The 26,288-nt window shown below is 42.0% G+C and overlaps 1 protein-coding gene across 8 annotated transcripts in view; it reads right to left on the bottom strand.

Annotated features, from left to right (window-relative positions):
• The window catches only part of KLHL29 (kelch like family member 29), a 408,570-nt gene that overhangs the window by 126,630 nt on the left and 255,652 nt on the right, over positions 1 to 26,288 (bottom strand). For 6 of the 8 annotated variants that reach the window (XM_054193778.1, XM_054193775.1, XM_054193771.1 and 3 more), the window contains 3 exons: positions 19,890 to 20,003; positions 13,407 to 13,548; positions 12,105 to 12,647 (listed from right to left, as the gene is read on the bottom strand). In XM_054193778.1, coding sequence (XP_054049753.1) covers positions 12,105 to 12,647; positions 13,407 to 13,548; positions 19,890 to 20,003 — 799 coding nt within the window. Of the gene's footprint in view, positions 1 to 12,104; positions 12,648 to 13,406; positions 13,549 to 19,889; positions 20,004 to 24,726; positions 25,014 to 26,288 lie in introns of those variants that run through there. The other 2 variants (XM_054193776.1, XM_054193772.1) reach the window with 2 other exon arrangements.

Below are 26,288 nucleotides of genomic sequence, written 5' to 3'. Positions count from 1 at the left end.
TGCCTGTAAAATGATTTCCTGACTTAAGTGAAAGTCTGAATTGAATGTATCTGTAAAGTAAGGAGGAGTTCTCAGTTTCAATTTACCATTGTTAAAGTGGATTAAAGGATTTTTTATTAGTAACACTTAGAGCTCACTTGTTCATGTACCTGGAGACTTCTACCAGAGGAAACCTTCCCCAGCAGACAGCCTGGCCAAATCAAAAGCTGAAAATGAGCGTGTGATGAGCACATTACACAGGCTGATGAGGACCGTGATGAGCTGGGAATTAGTGAGGAAACCTTTGAGAAAAGACCAAGCGCTGGTGGAAACAGCGAGCGTACACGGCACTCTCTTTTTCTGAGTCACCGCAGAACCAAAAAGCCTGAGTACCCTGCAGGACACCGCGCTACTGCAAGTGATGTCTCCTGAATGAGGTGTATCAGCCTCTCCCTTAACCTTAACCCTCTTACTAGGCCTTAATATATTAAACAGTGTAAGACAACATTGGAGATTATGTGAGATAACAGCATAAGTAGCAGTTTAACAAACCATGAATCAAAACTGTTGACAATCTATGCCCAAATTAGCTTTAGTTATGCTAATGAAAATGATGCCTGGTAAAACATTGGAAGTAGCTTTCCATGGGCAGCTGAGGAAAGCCAGCTTGATCACAAACAGGGAGTAGATGTGTTCACTTACCTCGCTTACATAGAACCGTAGAACAGAATTGTAGAATCGTCGTATTCTCATAGGCTCACAGGAGCCCGGTGCAGTTGCTGACACCCTGGTCCCTGATGCCCTTTAACACGTTTTGGGATAGCCAAGGCCCCTACAAATAGCCAGCACCTATGGAAGAGCTGTGCCCTACCAGTACCAAGAGACCACCTAAGATGTACTACGGCCCTAGGATAAACGTGGCCTTAGCTGCCCATGTTTAAATGACTGAGTGACGTGCTTACTTTCAAAATTCATCTAAGTCAGGGAAGAAATCTTACTTAACAGGCTTGACTGCTTGTTAGGGTTCTTTAAAATAAGTCTTCAGTTTTCAATATAAATGATTCATCTTTCTCATTTACTAACCACATAATAACAGTCAAAGATGTCATCATGCCTTTTCCTTATTACGATGTCTTTTTTTACATATTCTGTTGTGCATTTAAGATTTTAAGTAAAAGTCTCTTAATCTGTTTTTGGGAGGTAGGTTCAAGGTTCAAGGTAGGTTCCTTGAAGTCTCTTGGTTCTGAGTTCATGGCTGACAGACAACTACCAGCCCAGCCAAACACCATCTAATTTTTCTTCCCTCCAAACTTGAAATACTAATTTCAGTGTCTTGGCATAGTTCCAGACCATGTAATTATAATATAGATCCAGATCGAGTAATTCTAAATTACATCCTTAAAGCCACCTCTCGTATTTCATTTGGATGCAATACGGCTACCCCGTTTTCTGTCGCAAACACAGTGTGGTCCCACTCTACCCCAGGGCGGGCTACCCCCCGCTGCGGTGGGAAGCTATCTTAAAAACCCAACGTTGCTCTTAGTGAGTTCAAAGGGGTAGGAACCAGCCAACGTTACTAACTCGATAAATGCAAAAGGACTTTGTAGTTTTGAAATAGGCTCCTTCTCTCAACTGTCTATTAAAACATATTTTGATATTTAGAATTCGTCTTCTAAATGTGTTAATGCATTATTTCCAGTATAAAAATAGCCCTTCTCTACTTTCTTTAAAACACAAAAAGAAGACTCAGCCTCGGGAAATACCAAATCTTACTGAAACACTGAATCTAGCACTCCAACATCCAAGAATTTGGAATACTAAAAGAATTTCTTGGCTTTAGTAAAATTCTTGATTGAGTTTATCCTTAAAGCCAAGAGGTGTTCTCAGCACCACTTTATCTCTATGAAAGTGAATTAAAGCTTCCCTGACTGATAACACCTAGATTCACTGCACATGGTTTGCCTATATGGCAGTTTTGAGAGAAAGAAAAAAAAAAAAAAGGAAAGTAATGATGGCTTATCCAAAGGCATAAGGGGCACTTCCAGGGAAGGGCTGTGCAACTCATTAAAGTTCTCACAGAAGAAAATCTTGTTGGTGTGGGACTTTAACAGACTGACTGCTCTTGCAGCGTACTCAGCTTCAACTCACAAGCAGATTTGACTGTCCTTGAATAGCTGATCCTTGCACAGGATGTCAAATTTGCTTTTACCATTCCAGCAAGTAAAATACATGAAGAACCGTGTTATTTGCGAGCTGAAGAAACACGAGCCCCTGTTCTTGCTGCGTTTATACAAATGAGAGATTCCTGTATTTCTTCAGAGTGCAAGTATTCTCTACATACTGATGGTTAAATATCTGCATCTGTCTAAACCTGAAATCACTTGACTGATTCCTGCTGGAGGTACCTGCTACCCATCTAGCAAAAGTGCCTCTGAAATGCTCCTGAAAGTGCTTTCTATTTAGATGCTCAATATGGCTTCCAAATCAGGGCTCTAACCATCCCACAGAAGTACAAAAAACCCCCCTGAAGATATGCACTGTTCATAAAACAGGACAGTTTGGCCATGACAAGAGTGTATCTAACAGACAAACCACGTAAACCCCAGCAAATGCAACCATCTAGAAAAATCACACCTGTAACAAAGTCTGCACAGCACTCAGGAAAAGGCAAAGAGCAGAATCTCCTATTTCCTAGGTTACAGGCAATAGGAATCTACTAGCACTGCTCCTCCATCTGTTTTCCACAGGATGGTAGTGTTTTGTGCAAAATGATCCTTGTTTTAAAGAACATCCACAGCTTGGGAATGCAAGGAACATTTCCCTGTTCATTCAGAAGGAAAAGGTCACGCAGATGAGGTGGGCTTGTTGTTGGATTTGGATCCTCTATAAATCAGTCAAACTGAACAGGAGCATCAGCCCACATTTCTCTTAAGAACTCTTCCATTTTAGCCAATTTTGTCTTTTGCATCCCGTCTTCCTCATGCTCACCCAGATACTTCAGTGTGCAGAGTGATGGGCAAAAAGCATTTTGCCTTCCTCTGAAACATCAGAGGAATCATGAATAAAAACACAATGTTCTCTTTAATCCTACATTCTTGGGGTTTTTTTTGACGTTTCAATGCCAATGAGCATTGTGCAAAATGTAATGTGCGAAGTCTTTAGGCAAACCTTCCAAGCTGTTTTAGCTCCTTGGAAAGTATTACACAGTCATACTGTGCAAACTTGACTAAGCATCTTGGCACCTTGTCTAGTCAAATGCTTCCGTCTTAACTGTTGGTACACATAGGTGTAGGTATATATTACTGTCTCTGCTCCAGGTCAAATACTTACCTTGAACCTCCTAATTTCATCAGCAGCCCAAGGATTCCTCCAATACAGTAGTAAGCATGTACAACACTACATGCTGTCATTTTCTGAATTTAATATGAAAAAAACTTCATGCCGCTTTTACTTGCACATCTAGATGGTGGAAGTTTTGTCTACGAGTAATCATTCCTGCAAGCTTACGTACCTCCTTCCAAGTGATGATTTCATCACCTTATGATACTTTCCAGAATATCAAGTCTGGGAATCTAATGCAGTGATTTGTAAATATTGAGATGTAACTATATACAAATACCTTGCTACCCTCTCTTGGTACACCTAGAAACCTGAATATATGCATAACACAAAAACAGACTGAATGCAAGAAGCTCAACCATCCTACTGTGTGGACAGAACTTAGTAGCGTATCTTTGTGACAGTGTACAGGAACACAACATACAGAAACACGTATGTCCATGGCTGGGAAGAATTTTCTTGCATGCACCATTCAAATTGGTGCCCAAATTATCTCCTACTTGAACAATGAAAGAAAAGCTAAAGAAAAGAAAGCATTACTACAAATTCTCGTGAACTCACAAAACGCAAATCATTCCTCTCCTCATAGTATGCAGTCTGTGAACACAGAAGACAACTGAAACAAGCAGATCTGAGGGATGTTACAAAAAACCTAGTTTCCTGATGGTTATTCTTGCTTGTCCTTCAGCCAAAGTTCTTGTATCTTTAGTCTTACAAAGTATTCACATCAGTTATTTAAAGACAGTTAATTTTTAAAAAAATTTATATCCGTAAAAGCACTTTGAAGATGGAAGGTGTTATGTAATCCCATGTTATCAGCACATTTATGGAGCCGCTGTACCCCCATCTCAGAGCTAAATTACTTCCCAGATGTAAGGCAAACAAGCGATCGCTCAGACTGGTCTCCTGTTCTTTATGGCTTCCGTCCTCAGTACTCATTCAGCAATAGGCAGCTGGTTCCATTTTCTTGGTTTAGAGGTTCTGACACCAGTAAAAACAAAACAAAAAAACTTTTAATCTTCCAGCAATGAAATACGCTGCAGAGTTAAATAAATGAGACCTGTTGGAGCACCCTTCTTTTCTACAGGCCTTTTCTCAGCAAAGGCATGGTTGTTTGGGAAGATCCCCATAAAATGCAGGGGGGTGCTGGCTTAGCATTTAAATCCATGTGATAGTTTCTTTATCAAGAAATCTCTTTATCTTCTTTATCAAGAAATCCCCAGAGACCACAGAATAGCCCATCTTGAGAACGTTTAAGTGCACACACCAGTGCACAGTCTGACTCCTGATGGACCCAGCCTGTTCAGTTTGGACTGAGCGTGAAGTCCCCATTCTCTGCCTTCTCTCTGTAGTAGTTATAACTTGACTGCCCATTTTTTAAGTCATGACAGCAAAAGAAGTGGAATTATCCTGCTGTGAGGAGGAAGAAATCTTAGTTGGAAATTCAAGGAAAGGCCAAACTTGTGGAGGGAATTGAACGTTCACGAGAGATCGCTCTAAGGCGGCCCCAGGCATATGAGGGAACAGGTATGTTTCCCGTTGCATCCAAAGGGTTGGATACAGACAAGGGTTGCATCCAAATATGTGTCAGGAGTTGAACAATACAGAGGACCAAAGGAAGACAAGGTCAGAGAAATCAGAAATTAAACATAACGAGTTTTGAAAGGAGAACAGAGAATGCAAGTGTCTTGGACAATCAATAACTTTCAGAACATCCAAATGCATTTCCAGCTCTCTGCAAGGGATTTTTTGGACAGCATTTGGATGGATGGATAGGCTGCCTGCCTGGAAATTCGGGCTGTTTTTATAAAGAGTTGCCATTTATGCCTTCTGTGCCAAAAAGGGAGCCTAGACTGTGGTTATCATCCAGCTCCTGAGAAATTTTGTACTCTGTGAGTACAGTGTTGTGTTGACAGGAGAGAAAATAGTAATTCAACAGAACTCTTCTGCCTCTCAGACTTATTTTGAATGTCTTTAGTGGCCACTGTCATGGACAAAACCGTACTTGTTAAGAAAACAGCTTCTAAGCAAACCGTGTCTTAGACTTCCAGGTGGCAAGAAACTCAAGACGTCTTCAAATGTATCACTGTCTAATTACCTAAGTGTATCTGCAAGCGATGACATAGTATCACGTAACGGAGTAAAATCAAAGTTCTTCAGCTCTGTACTTTCAAGAACAGATGAACTACAGTTGCAAATCTGCTGCTTATTTAAAAAAAAAAGCACAGGTATTTAAAAATGCAGCATGGAGTAGGCGACTTTTAAGAGCAGTTTCAGGGAGTTTTAACACACCTTAGCAACCCCACACTTTTTTTTTACAATAACCCTCATAAAATATTGGTATTGGTGAGAGGCTCCTGCTCCAGCTGAAACTTGGAAATCTCAAGTCACTCACATACTGGGAGCTGTCAATCAAAAGAGAATTCGATGACCTTCTTTATGCTGTACGTTTAGCAAGGCAATGTTCCAGGACTATTACAAGTCCTCTTCGACGACTCAGTGCACTAAATCACTGTCTGTCATGACCTGACCAATAGTGGCATTAAAAGACAGGGCAGGAATTACTGAAAATACTCCACCTGCAACACAAAAAGGTGAAACGTATTTCAGTCTCACTCAAGTGCTGGCTTAGATACCCTCATCAACTTTGCAATTCCATTAAGATTATTCTAATGTCAGAAGACTGCAATTAATCTTGGAAAAGATTTGATTTTAGAGGACCTGTTCAAGCAGTTTGCTTCAAGTTCATTACTGTGCACGTATGTGCTAAAACATGAGCCAGCAGTGTGCCCTTGCTGATGAAGGCTAATGGTATCCTCGGCTGTATTAGCCAAAGTATTGCCAGCAGGTCGAGGGAGGTGATCTTTCTCCTCTACTCAGTGCTGGTGAGGCCCCACATGGAGTGCTGTGTCCAGTTCTGAGCTCCTCAGTACAAGTGAGACATGGACATACTGGAGAGTCCAGCAAAGGACCACGAAGATGATGATGGGACTGGAGCATCCCTCCTATGAGGAAAAGCTGATAGAGCTGGGACTCTTCAGCTTGGAGAAGAGAAGGCCCAGAGTGATCTCACCAATGTATATAAACACTTGAAGGGAGGGTTCAAAGAGCACAGAGCCAGGCTCTTTTCAGTGGTGCCCAGCGACAGGATGGGAGGCAATGGGCACAAACTGAAACACAGGAGGTTCCCTCTGAACATCAGAAAACACTTTCTTACTCTGAGGGAGGGTAACTTGCCCAGGGAGCTTGTGGAGTCTCTATCCTTGGAGATACTCAGAAGTCACCTGGACACAGGCCTGGACAAAAAGCTCCAGGTGGCCCTGCTTGAGCAGGGGGGCAGGACCAGTCAACCTCCAGAGGTCCCTTCCAACCTCCACCATTCTCTGACTCTGTGAAGTCTTATGTATCATTACCAAGTTGAGCTTACAAACGACCACTAGTCATCTGTATCTTGGTACCATATAGGGCACCCCAGAAAATCAAGACTACCTTAAGGAAAACACAGTAAGGAGCGTGTAAAATGCTAACCTAACTCTCCTACAAGAAATAGGAGATGGAACGCATAATTTTTCTATTGTAGACTTCCTTCCCCACAACTATATGCATACATATTCATATATATATGTGTATACGTGTATACACACATACTAAAATTTTATGTATTCTTTTATATCTGTGATTTCGTATAATCTATCTACCTACCTATATGTATGGAAATAAAAATAAGGGAGATTTTCCTAAAGTGACACAGGCCATGTATTCTGGTGCAAGGCAGAGAACTAAAACCAGGCTTTCTAGAGCCTTCATCACACAATATCCTTTAAATAATGTTATTAGAATTCCAAATGCTGGTTTGCACTTTGAATTTAAACACCTCCCAGCCCCCCAGCATTCACGTCTAGAACTCGGTACACTCACAGAATTGCAGGACAAGCTGAAATCCCTTTGAAAATTCAACCTTTTGTGAAGAAAAAGTTGATGGTTATTGACAAAATGTTGTGGTCTGCCTTGTTACTATTCATGATTAAGGAAAGTAAATATTGTCTGAGGTCTAATGAGAATTCCAATGCAATAAAGTCAAGTGTGAAAGGTGCAATCAATAAGTGATGATGCAAAAGTATTCGTTTGTAGTTTTGTTATTGTTTAGTTCATGTTATTTGGTGATGCTTGAAAATGAAGTGTTAAGAAATTAGTGTTACAAGGATTAACATTCAGATTTTATTTCTGATATTGTTATGTTTCTACAGTCATTACATTCTGAACACTAATTAGCATCTGATTTCTTTTCCCACTAGTTAAGGACTGCAAACCAAGGAATTAAAGAACAAAAATACTATGGAAACAAACATCAGTGTTATCCATGAAAATCCACAAAGTAAAACCCATGATGTCCACGGCTAATTTTACACTGCATGAGAAAGTACTGCAATGAAGAACTGTATTTTCCTCATTTTTTGTGTTAGCGACTATGCTTCAAAGTGTATCAAGTTTGTGAAGAAAGTGTCTTTTCACATATATAACACATCTCAGAGTCCAAGCTGGAACGTTTATGTCCTACATATGGCAAGGCTATCCACCAAAGGTTCAATTTTGGATTTACTACAAGTCTTGGATATAAAGAATCATACTGCCCTGCAAAAAAGTCAAGGACTAAATCTCAGTTACTCAGTTATTTCTGCGAGGAAACCAATCTCTTCCAGCCACTCATCAGACTGATTAATTTCTCTCCGTTTGGGCTCAACTGGATTGGCAGGCACACAGACATTGGTCTCTGACACGGTGCCATGGCATGGGATACCGGCACCTTGTGTCAGAAACTGAAGGGATGATTTCCTACCTCTCTCTCTTCTCGGCAGGCATGTTGTGCAAGCGACAACTTGTGCTGGCACATCATGTAGCCTGAATATACCGAAATTATGTTTGAATATTACTTGCAACTCTGCATTTTTTGCAGAAGCCACATAAGAACGTGGCTGTGCAAGCTTCAGTGGACCTTCACTGAATACGTTCACAATGAACGTCTTCACGATTCTGAATATTCTGCTTTATTAATTCCCCTGGCACTCAATCTTTAGAATACAGAGCAAGACTTAGGACATGGATAGAAAACAAGGGCTGGTTCTGTTCTAAAATATCAGGTTACATGTCTGTGTTAAGGCGACATGGCTTTTGAAGTCAGCTAGGAGTATTTGGCATAAATCGTATCCACAGGGCAATTACAGGCCAAACCAGACACCTCTTACAACTGATGTTGATCGTGTATGGTGAAAGATCCCATGCATTTCATAAGGCAGCTCTACCGTTCTTCACACATTGCTAAAAGCAGTAATTACTTTGAAACATTATTTATGTCTCTCATAATGTAACTGCTTTATAAATTCACTGAGTAAATGGATCATGTAGCTGAACTTAACATTCCTATTTAACATATTACAAAAGCACTAAAAAATCCCTTCACAGAATATAACCCATCCAGACCAAGAAGATTCTCTAGGCCATGCAAAAATTATTTTCTTACAAGTAGTTTCAATGGAATTAGGTGGGAATTAGCTGTGACACTGCAAAGAGAATGACGTATCTGTTTTATATCGTGATTCTTGTTATCAAAATTTATTTTTTGCAGAGCCATAGAAATGACTCGACTCTTTCAGTCATCTGAGTGAGATCTCTTGACCTATTGCAAATGAGATGGCATACTAGCAGTGCCTTTAACTTTTGGCAACTTATTTGCTTACTTTTGTTTAGAAACAGCTATGTAAGAAACCTAGTTCTGCATGAATACAGTGTAACGTGGCCCCAACACGTACACAGCTAAATGGAAGATAATTATGGGAAATAAAACATGACGTTTCAAATCAGCTCCCTAATAAAATCTAAAAATATAAGAAAACCTATCATATTAACCAGCAAGAACTGCTCTTTCACTTAAGGGATAGTTGAGTAATTATTCAAACCCGTACAAGACTGGATTGTCAAGTGAAATAATAATACAGAGTCTCTCAGGATAATGAGATAGATCTTAAGGCCATTAGCAGCGACTCTTATTATAATACTGGCCAAGGTTCCCCAAGAAAGAGAGAGAGTATTTAAATGAAGTTTGTAGAGAACTAGCTCAAACTTGTATATTTGAAAAGCTCAGAACTGTCTCATAGTTTCCATTCTTTCTCAGAGAGAAAGGTGCTCATCCTGTAAGACTCTGAAACCAGTCAGGCTTTAGAGACTGAAATCCCCAAGGGCAGAAATTAAAACAAAAAACAATTTTAAAATCGAGCCACATCATTGAAATCCATACGTTTTATATCAAGAACCTTCTCCTGGCAAGGTTTTAAGGTCTGGTTAGAAACCTAGTTGTCTTCTCTTTCCTGACTCTTTCTCTCTCATTCTAGACAACCAAACGCAACATACATCTGCTCTGACTTAAGGTTCGACAAGAAGAATTTTAGCTTTAGACATAAGGGCTTTTAAGACTGGAAATGGAGGAAGAGATGACTTTATAGAATAGGTCCTGCTTATGAGACATTTGTATATGCATGCTTCATTATCTTATGTTTGTTTGATTGCAACCACACAGGAACAGGAATAACTCAACAGCTGATGGTCACAGAGAAGCTGGCTAATCCCTGGGAAAACAGTTGCCTAGCTTGCAGTTGATAAGTATGGCTAATGTGTCAGCAGTTGTCATGGATTAGAAATACTGCTTGTTTTAATATTCTCCTTACGAGCCTCTCCTAGCTGCAAACGTTTCCAAATACCAGACCTGAGCTACCTCTGGCATGCCTGGCATACTCTAGTGAGGAACTCTCCTCCTCCCCTTAATGAACATCTCCTCGGCTGACTGCGCTCAGCGGCGCTCGGACAATTAGACTAGACTAGGGTTTACAGCAGTTTAAGCAAGAATGCTGACTAAGACTCTGCAAATCAAATATTAAAAGACCGATTAAATATTTTACGACCTTTTTACTTAGGCTCTGATTTGAAGTTTACTTCATCTGCTAGCCAGAGATATGCTGAAGGTTAATTGATGGAGGAAGAGTAAATAACAGCTGATGCTGCTGGCCCCAAGTATGCAAGGCATTTAAGAGTATTCCTAACCTCAAGTGTGCAGTCACTGACGTGCCCATTTGTCTCACCAGGTTAGTGTCACCGGGGCTCAGATATCTGATCAAATTACCGCTGCGAAAGTGGTTTAAGCTTATGTGTTTTTCCTTGTATTGTATATTTGCACATGTCTCCAATGACACCAAGTAATCCTTTAAATTGTGTTAATTTGATCATGTATCCGAGTATCCAGCGCAGTAAATTGGGATAGGTGGCTATGAAAAGTGGAGATGATGCCTTCTAGAAGACAAATAGCTTCCATGGAGAAGAGAGACATCCAGCAGAACCACTACAGCTCAGTCTACCAGGATTAGAGTATAAATCTCTCCCCTTTCTCCTTCTACAAAATCAAGGGTTTGTAACTTATAAACCTGACCTGACAAATTGCTTTTGTGGATTTTGATTATTTTTTTTTAAAGGGAAGAAATTACCAGAACTCTCATAAAGCAATTGTTGGTCAATTTTTGGCTAGCTGACTAGTCTGGTCTCACTTAAAGCCCATTTATAACTCAAAGAAAAATTCAGAAGCTCACCATCCAGCAAGTGTTCTCGTCGTATTTGGGGCTGGGAGTTGAAAATTTAGAAGCAGTCCAAATATTTAGCTTTTGAAAAGTACTGCTGAGCTTGTGTCTGAACTCCTTTTCAAGAGACGTTTGGTAAGGATTTGCACATACCAAAGTACAATTTACGTAATGAGCAGGAAGAGTTATTGGACTAATCATTTTTAATAGAGACTCCTTGCCTTTAATACAGAGCTACACAATAGAACTTAATAGCTTGTGGCAAGTAAATAATTTACCACATGGGTTGTGCCTGAATACAAATGTATACATAAAATATCACAGACTTAATGAAGCCTTTGGGGTGGTTTTTTTTTTTTAAATCAATTTAATTGATTTTGCTGATAGGTCCGCATTTATATTTTTTGTAAGCTACATTTCGCTTTACCTGGGCATGTGTCACAGTCATGATTCTTAAGGGAGGCAGGGAAAACTCTGCAAATGAAATTAGAAACTACGTACACAGAGCGTAGGTATTTTTGAAGCGTCTAGGGTAAGACACTCGGAAATAACACTCCAACGTGACCCAACGGTGTGGCTCATTTACAAGCTACTGATCAGAAAAGGTCAGCCTCTCAGGAACGCTCACGACTATTCAGGGTGTTTTGCAGCATTTGAGCCCAATGAAGCCGGTAATGAAGAGTTTTCCCCTTAACGCTGAACGTTGTGGGCTGTTCAGCCTCAGTCAGCAGCGTTCCTTGCATTTGGCTCGGGCTCCTACTGAGAGGGGGGAGAAGACAATGGTTGAGGAAGACGGGTCATGTTGTGACTAAGGCACAACTGAAGCCAGAAGGAAAGGGGTCGGATGGAAACATGGGTGTGTGTTTCAAAGGGAGAGGCACGGAATGATGGCTGCTTTACCATCGGGAGCACTGGCTTATCTCACAGGCCCGAAAGCCATTTTTCACTACAAAATACGCCCACAGCTCATCCTCCCTCTTTCTAACGCCCTGCTTTTTGTTGTCATTCACTCATAAAAGCTATGCATTAAAGGAAAGCGCGGAGACAGACACCGGAGCTGGGCCGGTGGGCCCGAAGAGAGCGGTGGGGAGGCGCCGGGGTCCCGCCGCCCTCCTCGGCCCCGCCGCCCGCCCGCACGCCCCGCGGGGCCGTCCCGTCCCGCCTTACCTTTGGGGTGCCAGGGGTCGGTGAACTCGTACTTCCCCACGCCGATGGTCCGCAGCATCTGCACCCCGTTGGTGTTGTCCGGGCCCCCCGCTGCGTTGGGGGGCAGCGGGGCGGCCGCCTGCCCGTTGGTGGCAGGCGCGCTGCTGGGCAGGGCGGCCGAGGGCAGGGCCGGCGGCGGCGGCGGCAGCATGGGGCAGGCCAGGTGGCCGTTGCCCACCGGCCCGGGGCCTGGGTGGGCCACTGGGCCCACGCCGCTCATGGAGGACATGCTGAGGGGTTGGCTGTTGGTGTACAGGGGCTGGCTCTGGAGGTTGACCACCATGTTGCTGAGGGGCTGGGAGGGCTGCGGCTGGAGCTGGTAGTGGGCTGGCATCAGCGGGAGCTGGGGGGTGACGTGCGGAGGGAGGGAAGGCGTGACGCCGATGACGGGGGCCTGGACGTTGGCGGCCGGGCTGAAGGTGGGCGGCTGCGTCATCCCATAGGAGTGCGTGATCAGGGCGGGCTGGCTGCCGGCCGCCACCGTGGTGACCCAGGGCGCTGCACCTGCGGCACGAAGGAAGGCCAGCAATGGCGGTGGGCTCGCCATGGGGGAGACCAGAGCAAAACCGAACACCCCCGGCCTTCCCCCTCCTGCGCCCGCGGCCGCTGCCGAATCGCGCCGACGAGCCCTTCTCCCTCACGCTATCTAAAGCGGTTCAGGGTCTGGAACCGTTCCCAACCAGTAAGTGCATAAAATTGCTACAGCGATGTGAGTGCAATTGTTAAAATACTCATCAGGTGACATGCAGCATGTTTGCGGTTTTATGTATTTTGCGCTTTATGCAGCTTAAGCGCACGCTTCCAAGAAAATTAACCTCTTTCCCCACCGTGCTTTCATGGCTTCCTGACAAATACTCTGTGTGTATAATAATGGTGCTCCAGCCACTACAAAGAGATTGTAATTAGGCGTCTGGCATAGTAGCACAATGTATGATATGTGTCTGGAAGCTGGAAATCATTTCAGGTAGTTCTGGACATAAAAGAGGTCTTAAAGTATTACAGAGTGCCTTTTCCTCTAGTGAAGGCAGAGAAGAAGAAAAAAACCAACCCACTCTAATGAACTTGCAGGCATCTTAATACATTTATATTAGCCCCAGCACAGAAGAAACTGAAGGGGTCTTTACAATGAGAGAAAAACCCTGCTAAAGAATAAAGAAAGGGCTCACAATGAAGTCTAATTTACGGAGGTAAATGGAGATAGTGCATCGAATTTGCTTTGAACGATTTTCCCTTGTAGAATTACAAATAAGATCAGAAACATACCTGGGTTTTCATTCTCCCTCATCTGTTTAGATGGAGGCTCATCAGTGTCCCAGGGCGTGGACTGATTGATGGGTGTCTGTCCCCACCTGACGCTCGTTGCAAGTCCTTGAGGCTGATTTTCAGTCTTGGAAATGCAAGGTGTCTACCAGAGAGAGAGAAAAATACAGAATAAAAATGTTTAGACTATTGGGAATGATTATTGTTCCTCATAGCTAGTAGCTTGCTTGTTTCTTTGTTACAGTCCAAGAGGATCCTAAAATCTTTAAGTATCATTCTCCTCCAGGCTTGCACGACATGTCTGTATAGAAAATACAACAGATTTGAAAAAAAAAAACCAAACTTGTGGAAATTTAACAGATCCGCCTTTAAAAAAAAAATCCACAACAAACTAGCATTTTGAGAAATAAGTTGCTTCTTTTATCTTGAAAATAAAATAAAACCAAACCAGATATGGTAATATCCATTCAGTCACAGCTTACGTAAAATGGGACAATCTTCTGTTTGCTCGAACTCTTCCAAAAATAGTGAGTTTTGTTTAGCAGAAGGAAAAACAAGAGAGACTTATTTACAACCGCAGGACAAATTACTGTAGAACAGTAAAGCGAAGTCTTAGTATTTACTGTCTGTCAAGCCTTAAAATTTAATGCCAACAAAAAAAAGCAGCATTAAAGTCATTGGTTGCTGAAGTGGGTATGTTGGCAGTTCTTCAGAGATGTTAAAATAACTGTAAAGTAGGGGAAGGATCGGGGCTGAATAATCATCAAAGGGGATATGATCTGAAAGAGATTTCTTGATAAAGAAACTATCACATGGATTTAAATGCTAAGCCAGCACCCCCCTGCATTTTATGGGGATCTTCCCAAACAACCATGCCTTTGCTGAGAAAAGGCCTGTAGAAAAGAAGGGTGCTCCAACAGGTCTCATTTATTTAACTCTGCAGCGTATTTCATTGCTGGAAGATTAAAAGTTTTTTTGTTTTGTTTTTACTGGTGTCAGAACCTCTAAACCAAGAAAATGGAACCAGCTGCCTATTGCTGAATGAGTACTGAGGACGGAAGCCATAAAGAACAGGAGACCAGTCTGAGCGATCGCTTGTTTGCCTTACATCTGGGAAGTAATTTAGCTCTGAGATGGGGGTACAGCGGCTCCATAAATGCCCTGGGTCACGTAGTACCAATGAAATCTCTGTCAACACCAGCAGCTTTTTTCCCCATCACCAGTACCTCAGTCAAGCCATGAAAAGAAATCATTAGCAGACCCATTTATTCCCTCTGCAAATACATGCACACCTTTCCCAAGCCCGTCAGTCGTCCCTCGTGTATTTAAATCCACTGGTGGTGCCTGCTTCCTCCTGCCCTCCCTTCTCCCCCCCAGCACCCCTGCTAGCTTCCTGCCCGGCTTCAACACCCCCCCCGCACTTCATCCAAGTGCCTCGGACATCTCCTATCACCTACTCCCTTTTCCATCTGAGCTTTATCCTCGGGCTCTGGATTTCAGGAGTCCTGAGTGCAGACTTTGATGGAGGACAGAGTTTTTGCTGCGCTGCTCTCTTTGCTCCCAGAAGCCACAATGGGAATATTTCCCCCCCCTAGAAATCGCTATACTTCATTAAATGCAGGTGTTCACAGGGAAATGTGATTCTTAATGTCTTTTTTTCTACGGAATCTTGAAGTCAGAATTTTCAGCTTGTGTCCAAATTATTATCTTTTTTCAAAAGCATCAATTTATTATTTTCCACGGAGTTTGGTTTTGTTTGGTTTGGTGTTTTTTTGTGGTGGTTTTTTTGGTGGTGTTTGGTTTTGTTTGTTTGTTTTTTGTTTTTTTTTCGTAATTTAACTTCTCCAGATTTTTTTCTATTCTGCTGGCACCAAGGACAACGATATCCAGGTTTTAGATTCACATTTCCTTCTGCCCCCACCATTTCAGCTACTCCTACAACTTCTGCAATTGAAATAAAAATGAGCGTCAGGAAAGGCAAAAAGAGAGGACATCATGCAGACAAGCAAGAGCCGTAAGATTCATTCTGTTGTATTCATGGCAAAAAAAAAGGGCAGGAGGGGAAGAAATAAATCTCAGTTTTGAAATGCCTTCTATTTACAAATTGTCCTGAGAAAGGCTTAATGTGAATACCTTTAGCTTTTACATCGTACAAGGTCATTGACACAGCAGGATATAACGCTGTTGGTGGTTTACCAGTTCATGTTAGCAGTATCCCTTTGGCTTTAGCTAAACTGTTTAACAGTGGCCAAAGCACTCTGCAGTAGAAAAAGAAAGAAGAAAAAAAAAAGCACCACCAGCATTCTCTGCCTATAAATCAGCTAAGATACTTCCCCCAGAAACACTACCACTTATTCCAAAGCAAAGCTTCAAGAAACACTAATTGCAATATAGAGAACCGGGCATTTTTATGAATCATCGAAGACAGACAGGAGGATTCACAACTCAAATCATGCCCCGCACGTTCCCCACGTGGCATCTGCGTGTTGCATTTCTTTGTTGTGTGTACTGAGTCTTATAAGTGGGTTTGAAATACATACTTCTCATTATTCTGTGGCACTGTCGAGATGTGCAGCGTCTTGTGTAACTTTGTTACATCCCCAAGCTGCTTTAAAACAGTGTCTATCTAAAATAAGAAAAAAATATTCCTGTACCTTAAATAATACAGAACCACAAGCATGCTATAATTTTCAAAGAACCCATATGCTCTGTACGGAATGGGTAAGAAAGGGAATATGTGACACAGCTCTCCTAAGCCCTACAAAAATCCCGTTGCCTATTTTGCAACGGAAAGCCTGCTTTCCAAAAAAAAACTAGAGCACCAGATCAGACACATTTGAAACTGGTGGAGGGAACAACCAAATCTAGATCTAAATTCCGTACTTTGAGCATTAATAAAGAGGAAGGAGGTTCGCAGGTTTGCTGTCAATAAACACTTCTCCTCTGCTTCCACAAAATGCTATTTTTTTCCGAATTTTTTCCCACTAGATATGCTCACAAATCCCTCTTCTTAGATGCTCAGTGCATTTAAATGCACAAGTCCAGCACATTCTTTCAAATGTATCCTGAGCTTGTATTTGATTGGAAAGAGCTAGGGATTAGTTGGTACGAAATCCCAGCACACGTTCATGGAACACCGTTTAGACAATAATGGCGGTGGAAACAGAACAACAGCTTACTAAACTTCTTTTTTTTTATATATATACGCTTCCGGTCTCTGATCTAATTTCTGAATTATTTTTTTTAATACATGAAGGCTTACATTACAAGTGTTACATGTCTCTGATCCAATTGCAGCAATTACCGATTTGCGTATCTGGAAAGCAAAATTAATTCCAACATTATCAAACAAAGGAACCTTCCGTCCATGCGCTCAGGCACATGACAGCACTCTATTTGATGCTTTTAATGTACAACACAAATGACCAAAAAATGGCCTGTATTATGCTACTTGTGCAGGGGGAAGAGATGTGTTCCATTAGTGATCCACAGACTTCACAGAAACTAATTGTACTATGTTAGACTTTTATCTTTAGCTTTCATGTCAGATGCTTGTTTGAATTAAACACGAAACACATGAAAAAAGGAAATGCATTACAAAATCTACTGGGTATACGTTTTAAAATACCGCCAAATGTCTATTTACATGAAAAGACAAGAAGGTTTCTAAAAGGTCTGTTGAAGCCTGGCTAGTTAACAGCAGCACTGGCCATTTAATTGCCTGAATTTCATGGCAGACTAAAAAGATTATTGAAGCAATCATCAGCACCTTTGTAGCACCCCTAAAATGTTCAATCTGTGCTCTTTGTCATGGATAGAGTACCCCAAATCCAAATGTTTTTTTTCCTCTTTTGTTTGAAATAACCATTAAGAACAAATAAAATTTTCAGCTGAAGCTGCATTTCACCTCACGCCTGCCACTTTGAACTCCAGCAGTGAGCAATCTCCCAGCTTTAAGGAAATTAACGGCAATACAGATGTACAGGCAGAATGGAGAAAGATGGAACAATTTCAGAATTACACGAGACTAACACAGACAAGTTGCCAGGTTGTCGATTTTTTGTAGCTCAAATAGTCATAAACCATGGCCCATAGGCAACAGTAATTGGTGTACAGCTGGTCCACTGAACCTTATTAAATTAAAACATTAAAAACCTTCAGATTCATGGGGCTTTTCAGAATATCCACAAGAAAGTTCGCGAGTTCACAGCAATCAGCTGGTGTTAAAGATTGGGAATTAGTGATTTGGTCTACACTGCATGAGTTTACATGGTAACTATTTGGTGTTCAGGAGTCACAGCTACAACTAAGTCTGACTTTAAGTCCAAAGTTTTACAAATCTTTGATGAAATAAGACGTAACCTTTTAGCAAGACCTTTCTACATCAACGGAAACATTGCACGACTACCAGCATTACAGAGTATGTTAGCAGAACTAAAAAAACCCAACCCAACAACAACAAAAATCCAACAACAAAAATTCCAATACGATTTTCCCCGGGCTCACCACCACCAAACGCTTCCTGGGAGGTCCCTATAAACACATTTGAGCAATTTCCCCAAAGGCTTGTAAAACGGCCGACATACATCCTGCTACGGCTCAGAGTGCTAAGACCTATTCAAACAGTTTCATGAGCAAAAAAGAGCTAATCTGGATAGAGGGATCCTATTTGCGGTTCCCAGCGACCAAAATTATTTTACTAAGGCCTTCATTTAAAGTGATGGATGAGAAGTAGCGATTCTCTGTTCCAATTATCCAAAAGAGATTGGGAATGGCAGCTTAATACTAAGATAATGTATCCAATATGCAACACACTCTGTTTTCTCTCCCCATTGAAAATAAAAAGGCTAAGACACACACATGCATAGAAGCAAACATTCCCTCCCACGGATTCAGGTTTTATGGCCTGTCATGGGTAAAAGCAACTTCAATTTAATGAGGGAATTCCTTTTAAAGCTGTTAGCTATGCCTCGCTCTAACAAGTAATGACTGGTGGCCCTGGTTGGGTTTTAAGCCTGAACGTGTCTGGTGCTCTAAAAAGCTCAGTGGTCTCTGCACCAAAGAGTTTGGGGTCTAATTTGTAGTTCACGCTGCTAAATATTGCATGAAACAGGTATTATTATTTGTGTGCATGAAGCATGTGTGCAAAATCTGAACCATACAGGGACAGATCTTCAGCTGGGGTAAATTCCTACACCGTGTTGGACAGGATCCCAAGCATATTTCCGAGTCTAGTCCCGTGGCCAAAGAAGCCCTTAAGGATGTGTGCAGAGCTTTTAAAGATGCAATGACGACAGCAATATTTCCTTAGCACCAGCTGTTGGGCTGGGCTACAGAAATGAAACCGTTGTTTTAAGAGAGGGTTGTACTGTAATGTATGAAAAACCTAAGAGATACGGACAGGCCAGCATGCAAGAGGAACAGAACGAGCTGTCCTGCAGTAAAACCTCATTCAAGAACTTGCTCATGGGTGGAGAGAAGAACTGATCTACCTTACAGTTCCCATCACCAGGCAATTCTGCGATGACACAGCGTTGTTTTTCTCTTTCCAAAGCTAACGTGGGAGCAGCGAGAAAGAGAATAATACAGTTAACTCACAGGAAAAATGTTGCTACTCTGCATAAAAGACAAAAGAAGTCAGTTCCTTCTTGAGTGGAGAGAATAATTCAATACTGGCATCTTAAACACCATCCACCGACGAGCCACCAGCCAGTTTGAGCTCCGGAGCACTGAGGTATAGCCTCCGGGTGAGACATATGGCTTAGCAGCGGGGTACAGTCTGCATCCATTCACGTTTTTCAGAGGATTTAAAGACGCCCCCCCACCTTGAGATTAATGTCGCAGGCTTGGAGAAATCCATGAGTGCAGGGGGGCCCACGTCCCAGACAGGCACAGCCCCACGGCCGTTACCCAGCCCTGCTCCCGGCGCCGTGCATAGTGGAGCTTCTTGCCACCCAGTCTGTGAGCTGCTAAGAAGGCAGATGTATAAACATGTCCAGCGTCTTCCCCCCACCAGCATCAACCCCATCTTTCCTGAAGAGAGCCTCTTTGCCATCTCATCCACATCTGTGCCTCGGTTACCCTCCCAAATACAGTCAGCCAAATTCCCATGCTCTGACGATGCAATGGAAGAAAACTCCATACTGGGAATGGGTCAACTGCTACTGTCTCATTAACAGGCTCATCTAAGGCTCCCTATCCACACTGGCTGCAGGTCTGGGGAGGTAAGAGGAGGGATGAGGTTATGGAAAAGGGGGAGAGAAAGATGGCATAGAAGAAGGTTGTGAATTGACTATAGGTGATATCTATTCCTTTCTGGTGGCTGCACTGCCCAGGACAACCACCACTCTCACACCAGGGGTCCAGTTAGGTGCTCAGCATTAGGTGGGAATGAATGTGGGAACATGGAATGATAACAGCGCTTTATAAATGGCACTTTTGTATTCTGTCTTGGCAAATTTCACCAGCAGAGGCTCAGGTACTCACCCAGCTGCCTTCGTTTCTCAGCGAGAACATCAGGGAACGGAGCTGAGGTATCGAACCGAGGTCCCGGCTGCGACACTTGCTGCTCCAGGACACCAGGGACATCAGCGCACGACACTGGGTTCGAGCACAGAAGCCCCACTTTAGCCTGAGCAGAACCTCCCCCCCTAACACGGTTGGCATGCAGATCAACCCCAAATCAGAGCAAAGCTACGAATGCAAAACCATCTCACAACGAAGGAAAACGCGCAACATCAGGAACAACGCGGCAGCACGTACCACAGAGAACATGCACTATGCAACGCAAGGGGGCTCTCAGAGATCCTGCAGGCATCCCATGGTAGAGGCAGATAAATCCAGTTCATCATAAGTGCTTTTTGTCAGAGGGCAGAAGAAAATATGAATAATAATGGAATAAGTGCTTGTCAGACCAGAATCCCAAGGGCGTACAAAGGATGTAACCCTTGTGTACTGGCAAAGCTACTCAAGAATGACCTAGCGGCAGACTGCTTGAAAACTAAACATTTATCTTGAATGCAAATGCTGGCCATTAATAGGTTCATAAGTTGCTCCAAATGGCATTTTTGTCCCAAATTTCCCATGGATTTCTTTTAATTATCCAAACAGGACCATGATTTTCATCCTGGATCAGGGCCTAAAGCATTAAAGGGAGGAATAGTTATAAAGTAAAAGATATTTCACTGTAGGCTCCAATCCCAGTAATAAGTTACTTCTAGAAAAGTTTGCTTTTGTCGTATTGGATGCCGACATTTTACATTCAGGCCCTCTGAATTCGGTGTTTCAATTGCAGTACACACCCCGTGGCAGGAAAGTGCATGTTCTCTGCCTACACAGCAGGCACATTTAAAAAAAAAAAAAAAGAGAAAAAAAAGAAAAAAAGAAAACCAAGATAAGCCTGTAAGTGTTGAACAGTGCTGCATGATATTACTGATTTATTAACTTGGCTTGATCAATAAGGCTATCATCAAGGGCACATTTAGTTTGCACATAAATTTCACTTTCTAACAAGCACTTTTGTGTGCTCACTTTAGTTTCCATAATCTGATCCAGGTCTCAGGAAGCTTTCTTTAAGGGAGAACAGAGAATTCTTTTTCTAAAAAAAGGATCAAAGTATACTCGGTCAACCCTCAAACAAAAGAACAGTCAGTACTGTAGAAACAGCATGCTTACCTTTCACAGCAAAAAGAAAAAATAAGCCTGTAGGTCCAGATTTATCGCTGCCTTATAAGTTCATCAACATCAATTGAGCCATTAAACTGTGGCCGAATTTGGCTCACAGCAATTTAAAAATTTCAACTTTCTTTGAGAGTCTTCCATCAGTAAGATGCTAATTTAATGCATAATTTAAACCCCACTGTCCTTTAATTCAGCGTTTGTAAATAATTAAAAAAGAACTAAAAATCCTTTTACATTTATAAAGCTGCCCCCCTTTTTCTACTGCAAAACAACAAAGTCTTTTCAATCAAGAATTTATTTATTCTTTAAATCTGAAAGTAAAAGCCGTATAAAAGATGAGGAGAAACTGATTTACAAGATAAAACAATTAGCTCTGGGATATGTACATTAAGACTAATAAATTTCACATCGTATTTTAAAGGAGTGGAGGAGGAATCCCAGATATATTAGACTTTATTCAAATTCTATTGAAATATTCAATTAAGAGCATCTTATGAAGGTAAGTTATGCAGTCACTAAAATTAAGATGTGAAAAACAGGATTAGAGCGCTGCATCTCTCAAAAAGCCTATACACTTTAATAATCCATCCCTTTTCCTACACACAAGATAACATCTAAAATCTGGTTATTCCTATAATCGCTCCTGTCCTGTTAAAAATTTGGGTTGTGCAGGAGAAACGCGAATGTATTCCACAGTAAAAAAATACTAAAATCATATATTGCATTCCCTTTTAATCCAAAATCACATTATCTCAATGGTTCTTATTAAAATCTTTTTTTTTTTTCTGTGCAGACAGATGAAAACGTGTTTTAAAACTCAAACAAGTCTGTGCAAAAACAGCTCGAACCCATCAATCTCCCAGTTGGTTCTTAAAAGAAGCTAAACATTCACCAAGCTGTTCCGACCAGACGTGACTGGCAGATCCTTTTTGGGAACGGGGTCTCAAGATGCAACCCTGCTTCCACTCAGATTCATGGCTTTAATAACACAAGAAGTTCAGCGCAGGATCAGGCAGTTGGGCAGTCATTTAATTTGATTTACAACAAAGTCCTAAGACATGGTTTTTCTGGAAACACAGTCTCTGTTTTCTCCAATTTTTCTGCTCCGTAGGTTTTACATCAAAGCATTCCTGCTCATTTTGTTTCCGTATCTCCATGCTGCTGGTGGGAAGCTGCCCAGTTCTGTTTCCCTTCGCCAGAACTGATTCGTGGACTAGCATGAACGCTTCAGCTGCCTCCACCATCATCCTTCTAAAAGATTTATGGCAAACACATCGCATACCAAGCTATAAATCTAGCAAATGGCTATTAGACATACTTTGCTGTCCACAGCCACACAATTTAAAGTAAAACAGATAATGGTATAGCTGTGGCTAGCGTTACTGGTAGGCCTGCCAAAATTGTCTACTTTGCCACCCATTTTTTCCAGGCTCCTCACTCTCATTTTTGGGGTGTGAATCAGGTGATCCCTCAGTATTACTCTATTCGTGGCAACTTGCGATGCTACATAGTCCTTTGTCGCCCAAGGATAAATGGGTACCGTTAAGATTAAGCCCTACTTAACACTTCCTTTAACAACAAATTGCTATATGTTCCTTTACTTTTTATTCCTTAAAGATTAAGTTCTTCTAGGTGTCCAGTTTGGGCCATTGGACTTATTAAGAAGAGGAAACCCAGCAAGGGTGGGGAGTTTGGCGAGAGACTTTGTGCTTTTGAAAATCCTCTGTTCCGTATCTTTTAAAGAAAATTTATGCTACTGAAAACTTAAAACCTCCTACTCTCTTTGCTCCCGGGAAATTAACACAAAGTAAACCACCTTTAAAAATAATCTCCCACTCAAGAAACTTCAGGGTGACAGGGAAAGAGAGAGAGGGGTTATCGTGAGCCCTAAATAGCGCAGGTTGGTTCTGCAAGCCACGTAGGGAAAGGCAAGCTAAAATTAAACGACCTTTGGTAGGGACACCTCACCTACAACAGCAAGCTGTGATCTGATCTTCCTAATTCTCCTCCTCCGCTGTTGCGGGTCGTGGGCCATCAGAAGGTACTATTTCTGCCGGGATGGGTGCGGGGCAGACAGTGCCCTCGTAACCCCCAGGATGAACTGCCTCAAGAGGCAGTGTGATCCCTGCTCAACTCGCTGGGGCTTTCAGGAGAGTCAAAGGGAGTTTTAGCTGTTCTTTGTGCCGTCACCGCCTCCAGAAGACAAACAGAGCCTTGGTTTGCAGTAATAAGGCTCCAATTAGAACACAAATCTATAATTATCTAACAGCGCAGATCAAAATGGCCAACTTTGGTCACAAGTATCAATCAGAGTGAGAGAAGCGGCGAAACAGGGTCAAACACCTATTTTAAAAAAAAATGAAAAACAGGACACTTTCCACACAACAGGTAGAGATCAAAATAATCTTTATGCAAATCCAAAATCTCCTTTCCCACCCATAGCACAGTTTTTGGAGTTACCGTTAGCTTCAGACAAGCACTGACTGTACGCCAGACTACCCAGACCTTCTTAGAACAAAGCACAGAGCCTTGTCATGTTTTTTACGTTTATTGATGATTCCGGGCCAAACACAGATCCCATGCTGATTCTCTTAAAATCATTGCGTAATTAAGAAAGCTGAGTTACTAAGCAAGATCCTCCAACCAACACCCCTGCCTCAGAAAGGGTCACTGAGTTTGTGACATCAAGATGCTTTGAGAGGAGATAAAGTTGGACTAGATGATGGTTGTAGGTGCCTTCCAGCTGAACTATTCCTACTCTATTCTACTCTGTTCTGTTCTATTCTAAATAAACAATTAAATAAGCATATATATACACACATACACATATATATACATCTCTCCCCTTGTACTACTGAAATGGTGATGCCATTAAAATGTTCACCTCTGCTTCTTTCTAAAGGAAGTCCAAACTCCACGTACTGCGGAAGAAAAACAAGAGGTTAAAGCTAACAGACTAGCTGAGGATCTGCTTTTCTAATGCTGCATTTGATTAATTATGTGATTTATTTTCAATGACTGGTTCAATCAATCTTGATCAAATTAACAAAGACAATGATCAGAAATACCAGACTAAAACACAATACAAATGATTTGGTTCCAGGGGATCCAATCAAATGAAACAGGATTAAATTAACCAGTGATTGGATTAAGCAGAAGTTGCTGTATAAAGTCAGAAATGTATCAGTACTTCAGGCCATTTACTGTGTCTGTAGGTTGCCATTTCCAGCTCTTCCTTGAGCTCTCAAGAAACTTTAAACAAAATGGTTTTTCCTAGGTATCATAAGGGTAACGTGGAAATGATTATTTTCTTATTGCAATTCTTAATCTTATGCTTACTACTTGTACTATTGTTTCACAGTCCCACAGTATCTGGGGCTCTGCTGTAGTGGGCACTTCCTAAAGAAAAAAATACACCCCCATACGGGTCGTCCCCCCCCCCAGTCTGTACCTGAAGGAGTTTACAGTCTATGTGCATGACACAGAGATCAAAAGGTGACAGAATATCAGGATACAATCGAAAAGTCAGAAAAACCCATTTAATTCTACAATGTTAGCAAAGCACAAAGATGAAAAAGCTACTGTTCAACAAGGAGCGTTAATGAAAAGTTGCCAGCGATACAGCTGGAAATGTAGTTCTTACCTAAAAATCAAAGTAAATACAAGTATCACAGGAAAAGTGCTTCCATTTGCTGTGTACTGACCTAAACCTTGAGCAGCCAACAAGGTCCTACAGCACTGAGCAGAGATGTGCCTTCAAATGCCTTGAGCTCACCCTGGTTCAGCTGGACCCATTAGTAACCAGCTGCAAAGGGACTTTGTGTCCAAAAGGAAAGGCTGGGGACGTCAGAGGCCAGCTCATTTGGAAGTAAATAGGAAAACATAAATGCTGAGAGTTAGCGAGTGAAACCAAACTCAGTTCCTGCCCGTTTTTTCACACTAAGAGAATAATTTAAAAGATAAACTTGAGGGATGTGGATAAGTATTCCCTAAGGACTTTTAATGACACAGCTTTAGGATGCTGGCAGGCAGTCCTGCTTGCGAATCCTGGTCCCACGTGCTACACCGGGCTGGTGGATGTGTCACTCGCATGGCAGTGGTCCTCAGTAACACAAGACAGAGGAAAGCTACACAGCCACCAACCACACTGTGCGCATTAGGGGCTAAAGCAGAGGAGTTTTCCCAGAAAAAAAAAAAAAAGAGAAAAAAAAAAGAAAAAAAAAAGAGTTTGCCCGTAATTTGAACAAAGGCCAAAGCATGGGCGAACAGGTCAGATCCGAACCAACTCTTCCACCCATCTTGTGTCTCTTACAGAAGCATTCAGGGGTCATATGGGAAGACTCCTTCCCTATCCCTTGGGATAGTACCGCTTTAGTTTCTAGGTACACATTGCCCAGCAACTACGCAGACTTCATGTCCATCCTGCGAATGGGCATCTGTCACCTGGCTGGATTGAGTCACTTGCAAACACCCTAGGACTTTTCATGCACGCAGGGAACAGACCAAGCTAAGTATTTATGGTTGGACTAGATGATCCAAAAGGTCCCTTCCAACCTAGGCAATTCCATGCTTCTATGATTCTCTTTTGGCAATTGATAGCTGACATATGGAGCGTGGGTTGGTCTTTGTCCCAGATGAAACCTCTGGAGACATCAGACTAACTTCTGATGGTCAGCGAGCTCCAGGTTCACCCACGGGATCTGGTTTGTATGGCCATGGCCACGTGTCCTGTCCTTGCAGCCCACTGCACCACAGATATTGATAGGGAAGGACTATCCTGGTGGGACTGAACGTGTGATGAGCTGCTTTACTTACTGAGCTTGAGAAAGTCTTTAGAGAAACACTCCTCTCTCCCTTCCCACAACTTAAAGACACAATATTTTATCTTTGTTTTCAGCTACCATGGTGAGCATATTCTAAAGCCCCAGCTCTTTCCACTCAAAAGACATTTGGCATTACGATTAAGAATGCACTATTTTTGCTCTTCTGTCCCCTTAAAGGGTATCTTATTTGTATGTGCAGGCTTTTTCTCACGCTCTGCCTTGCTACATTCTTTTTCAGTCTCATTGCAATTTTTTTCATGAGTATTCTCAGTTTCATTTTCTTACTTTATTTTCCCCATGTCTCTGTCTCTCTCCTCACCCTTTCTATCACGCTCTCTCCTAAGTGAAATGAGAACCCAATTATACTCCTGTTAGAACTGAA

This window comes from Rissa tridactyla, chromosome 3 (assembly GCF_028500815.1).
Source record: "Rissa tridactyla isolate bRisTri1 chromosome 3, bRisTri1.patW.cur.20221130, whole genome shotgun sequence".
In the NCBI taxonomy this organism is placed as follows: Eukaryota; Metazoa; Chordata; class Aves; order Charadriiformes; family Laridae; genus Rissa; species Rissa tridactyla.
This window is presented reverse-complemented; position numbering and strand designations above follow the sequence as displayed.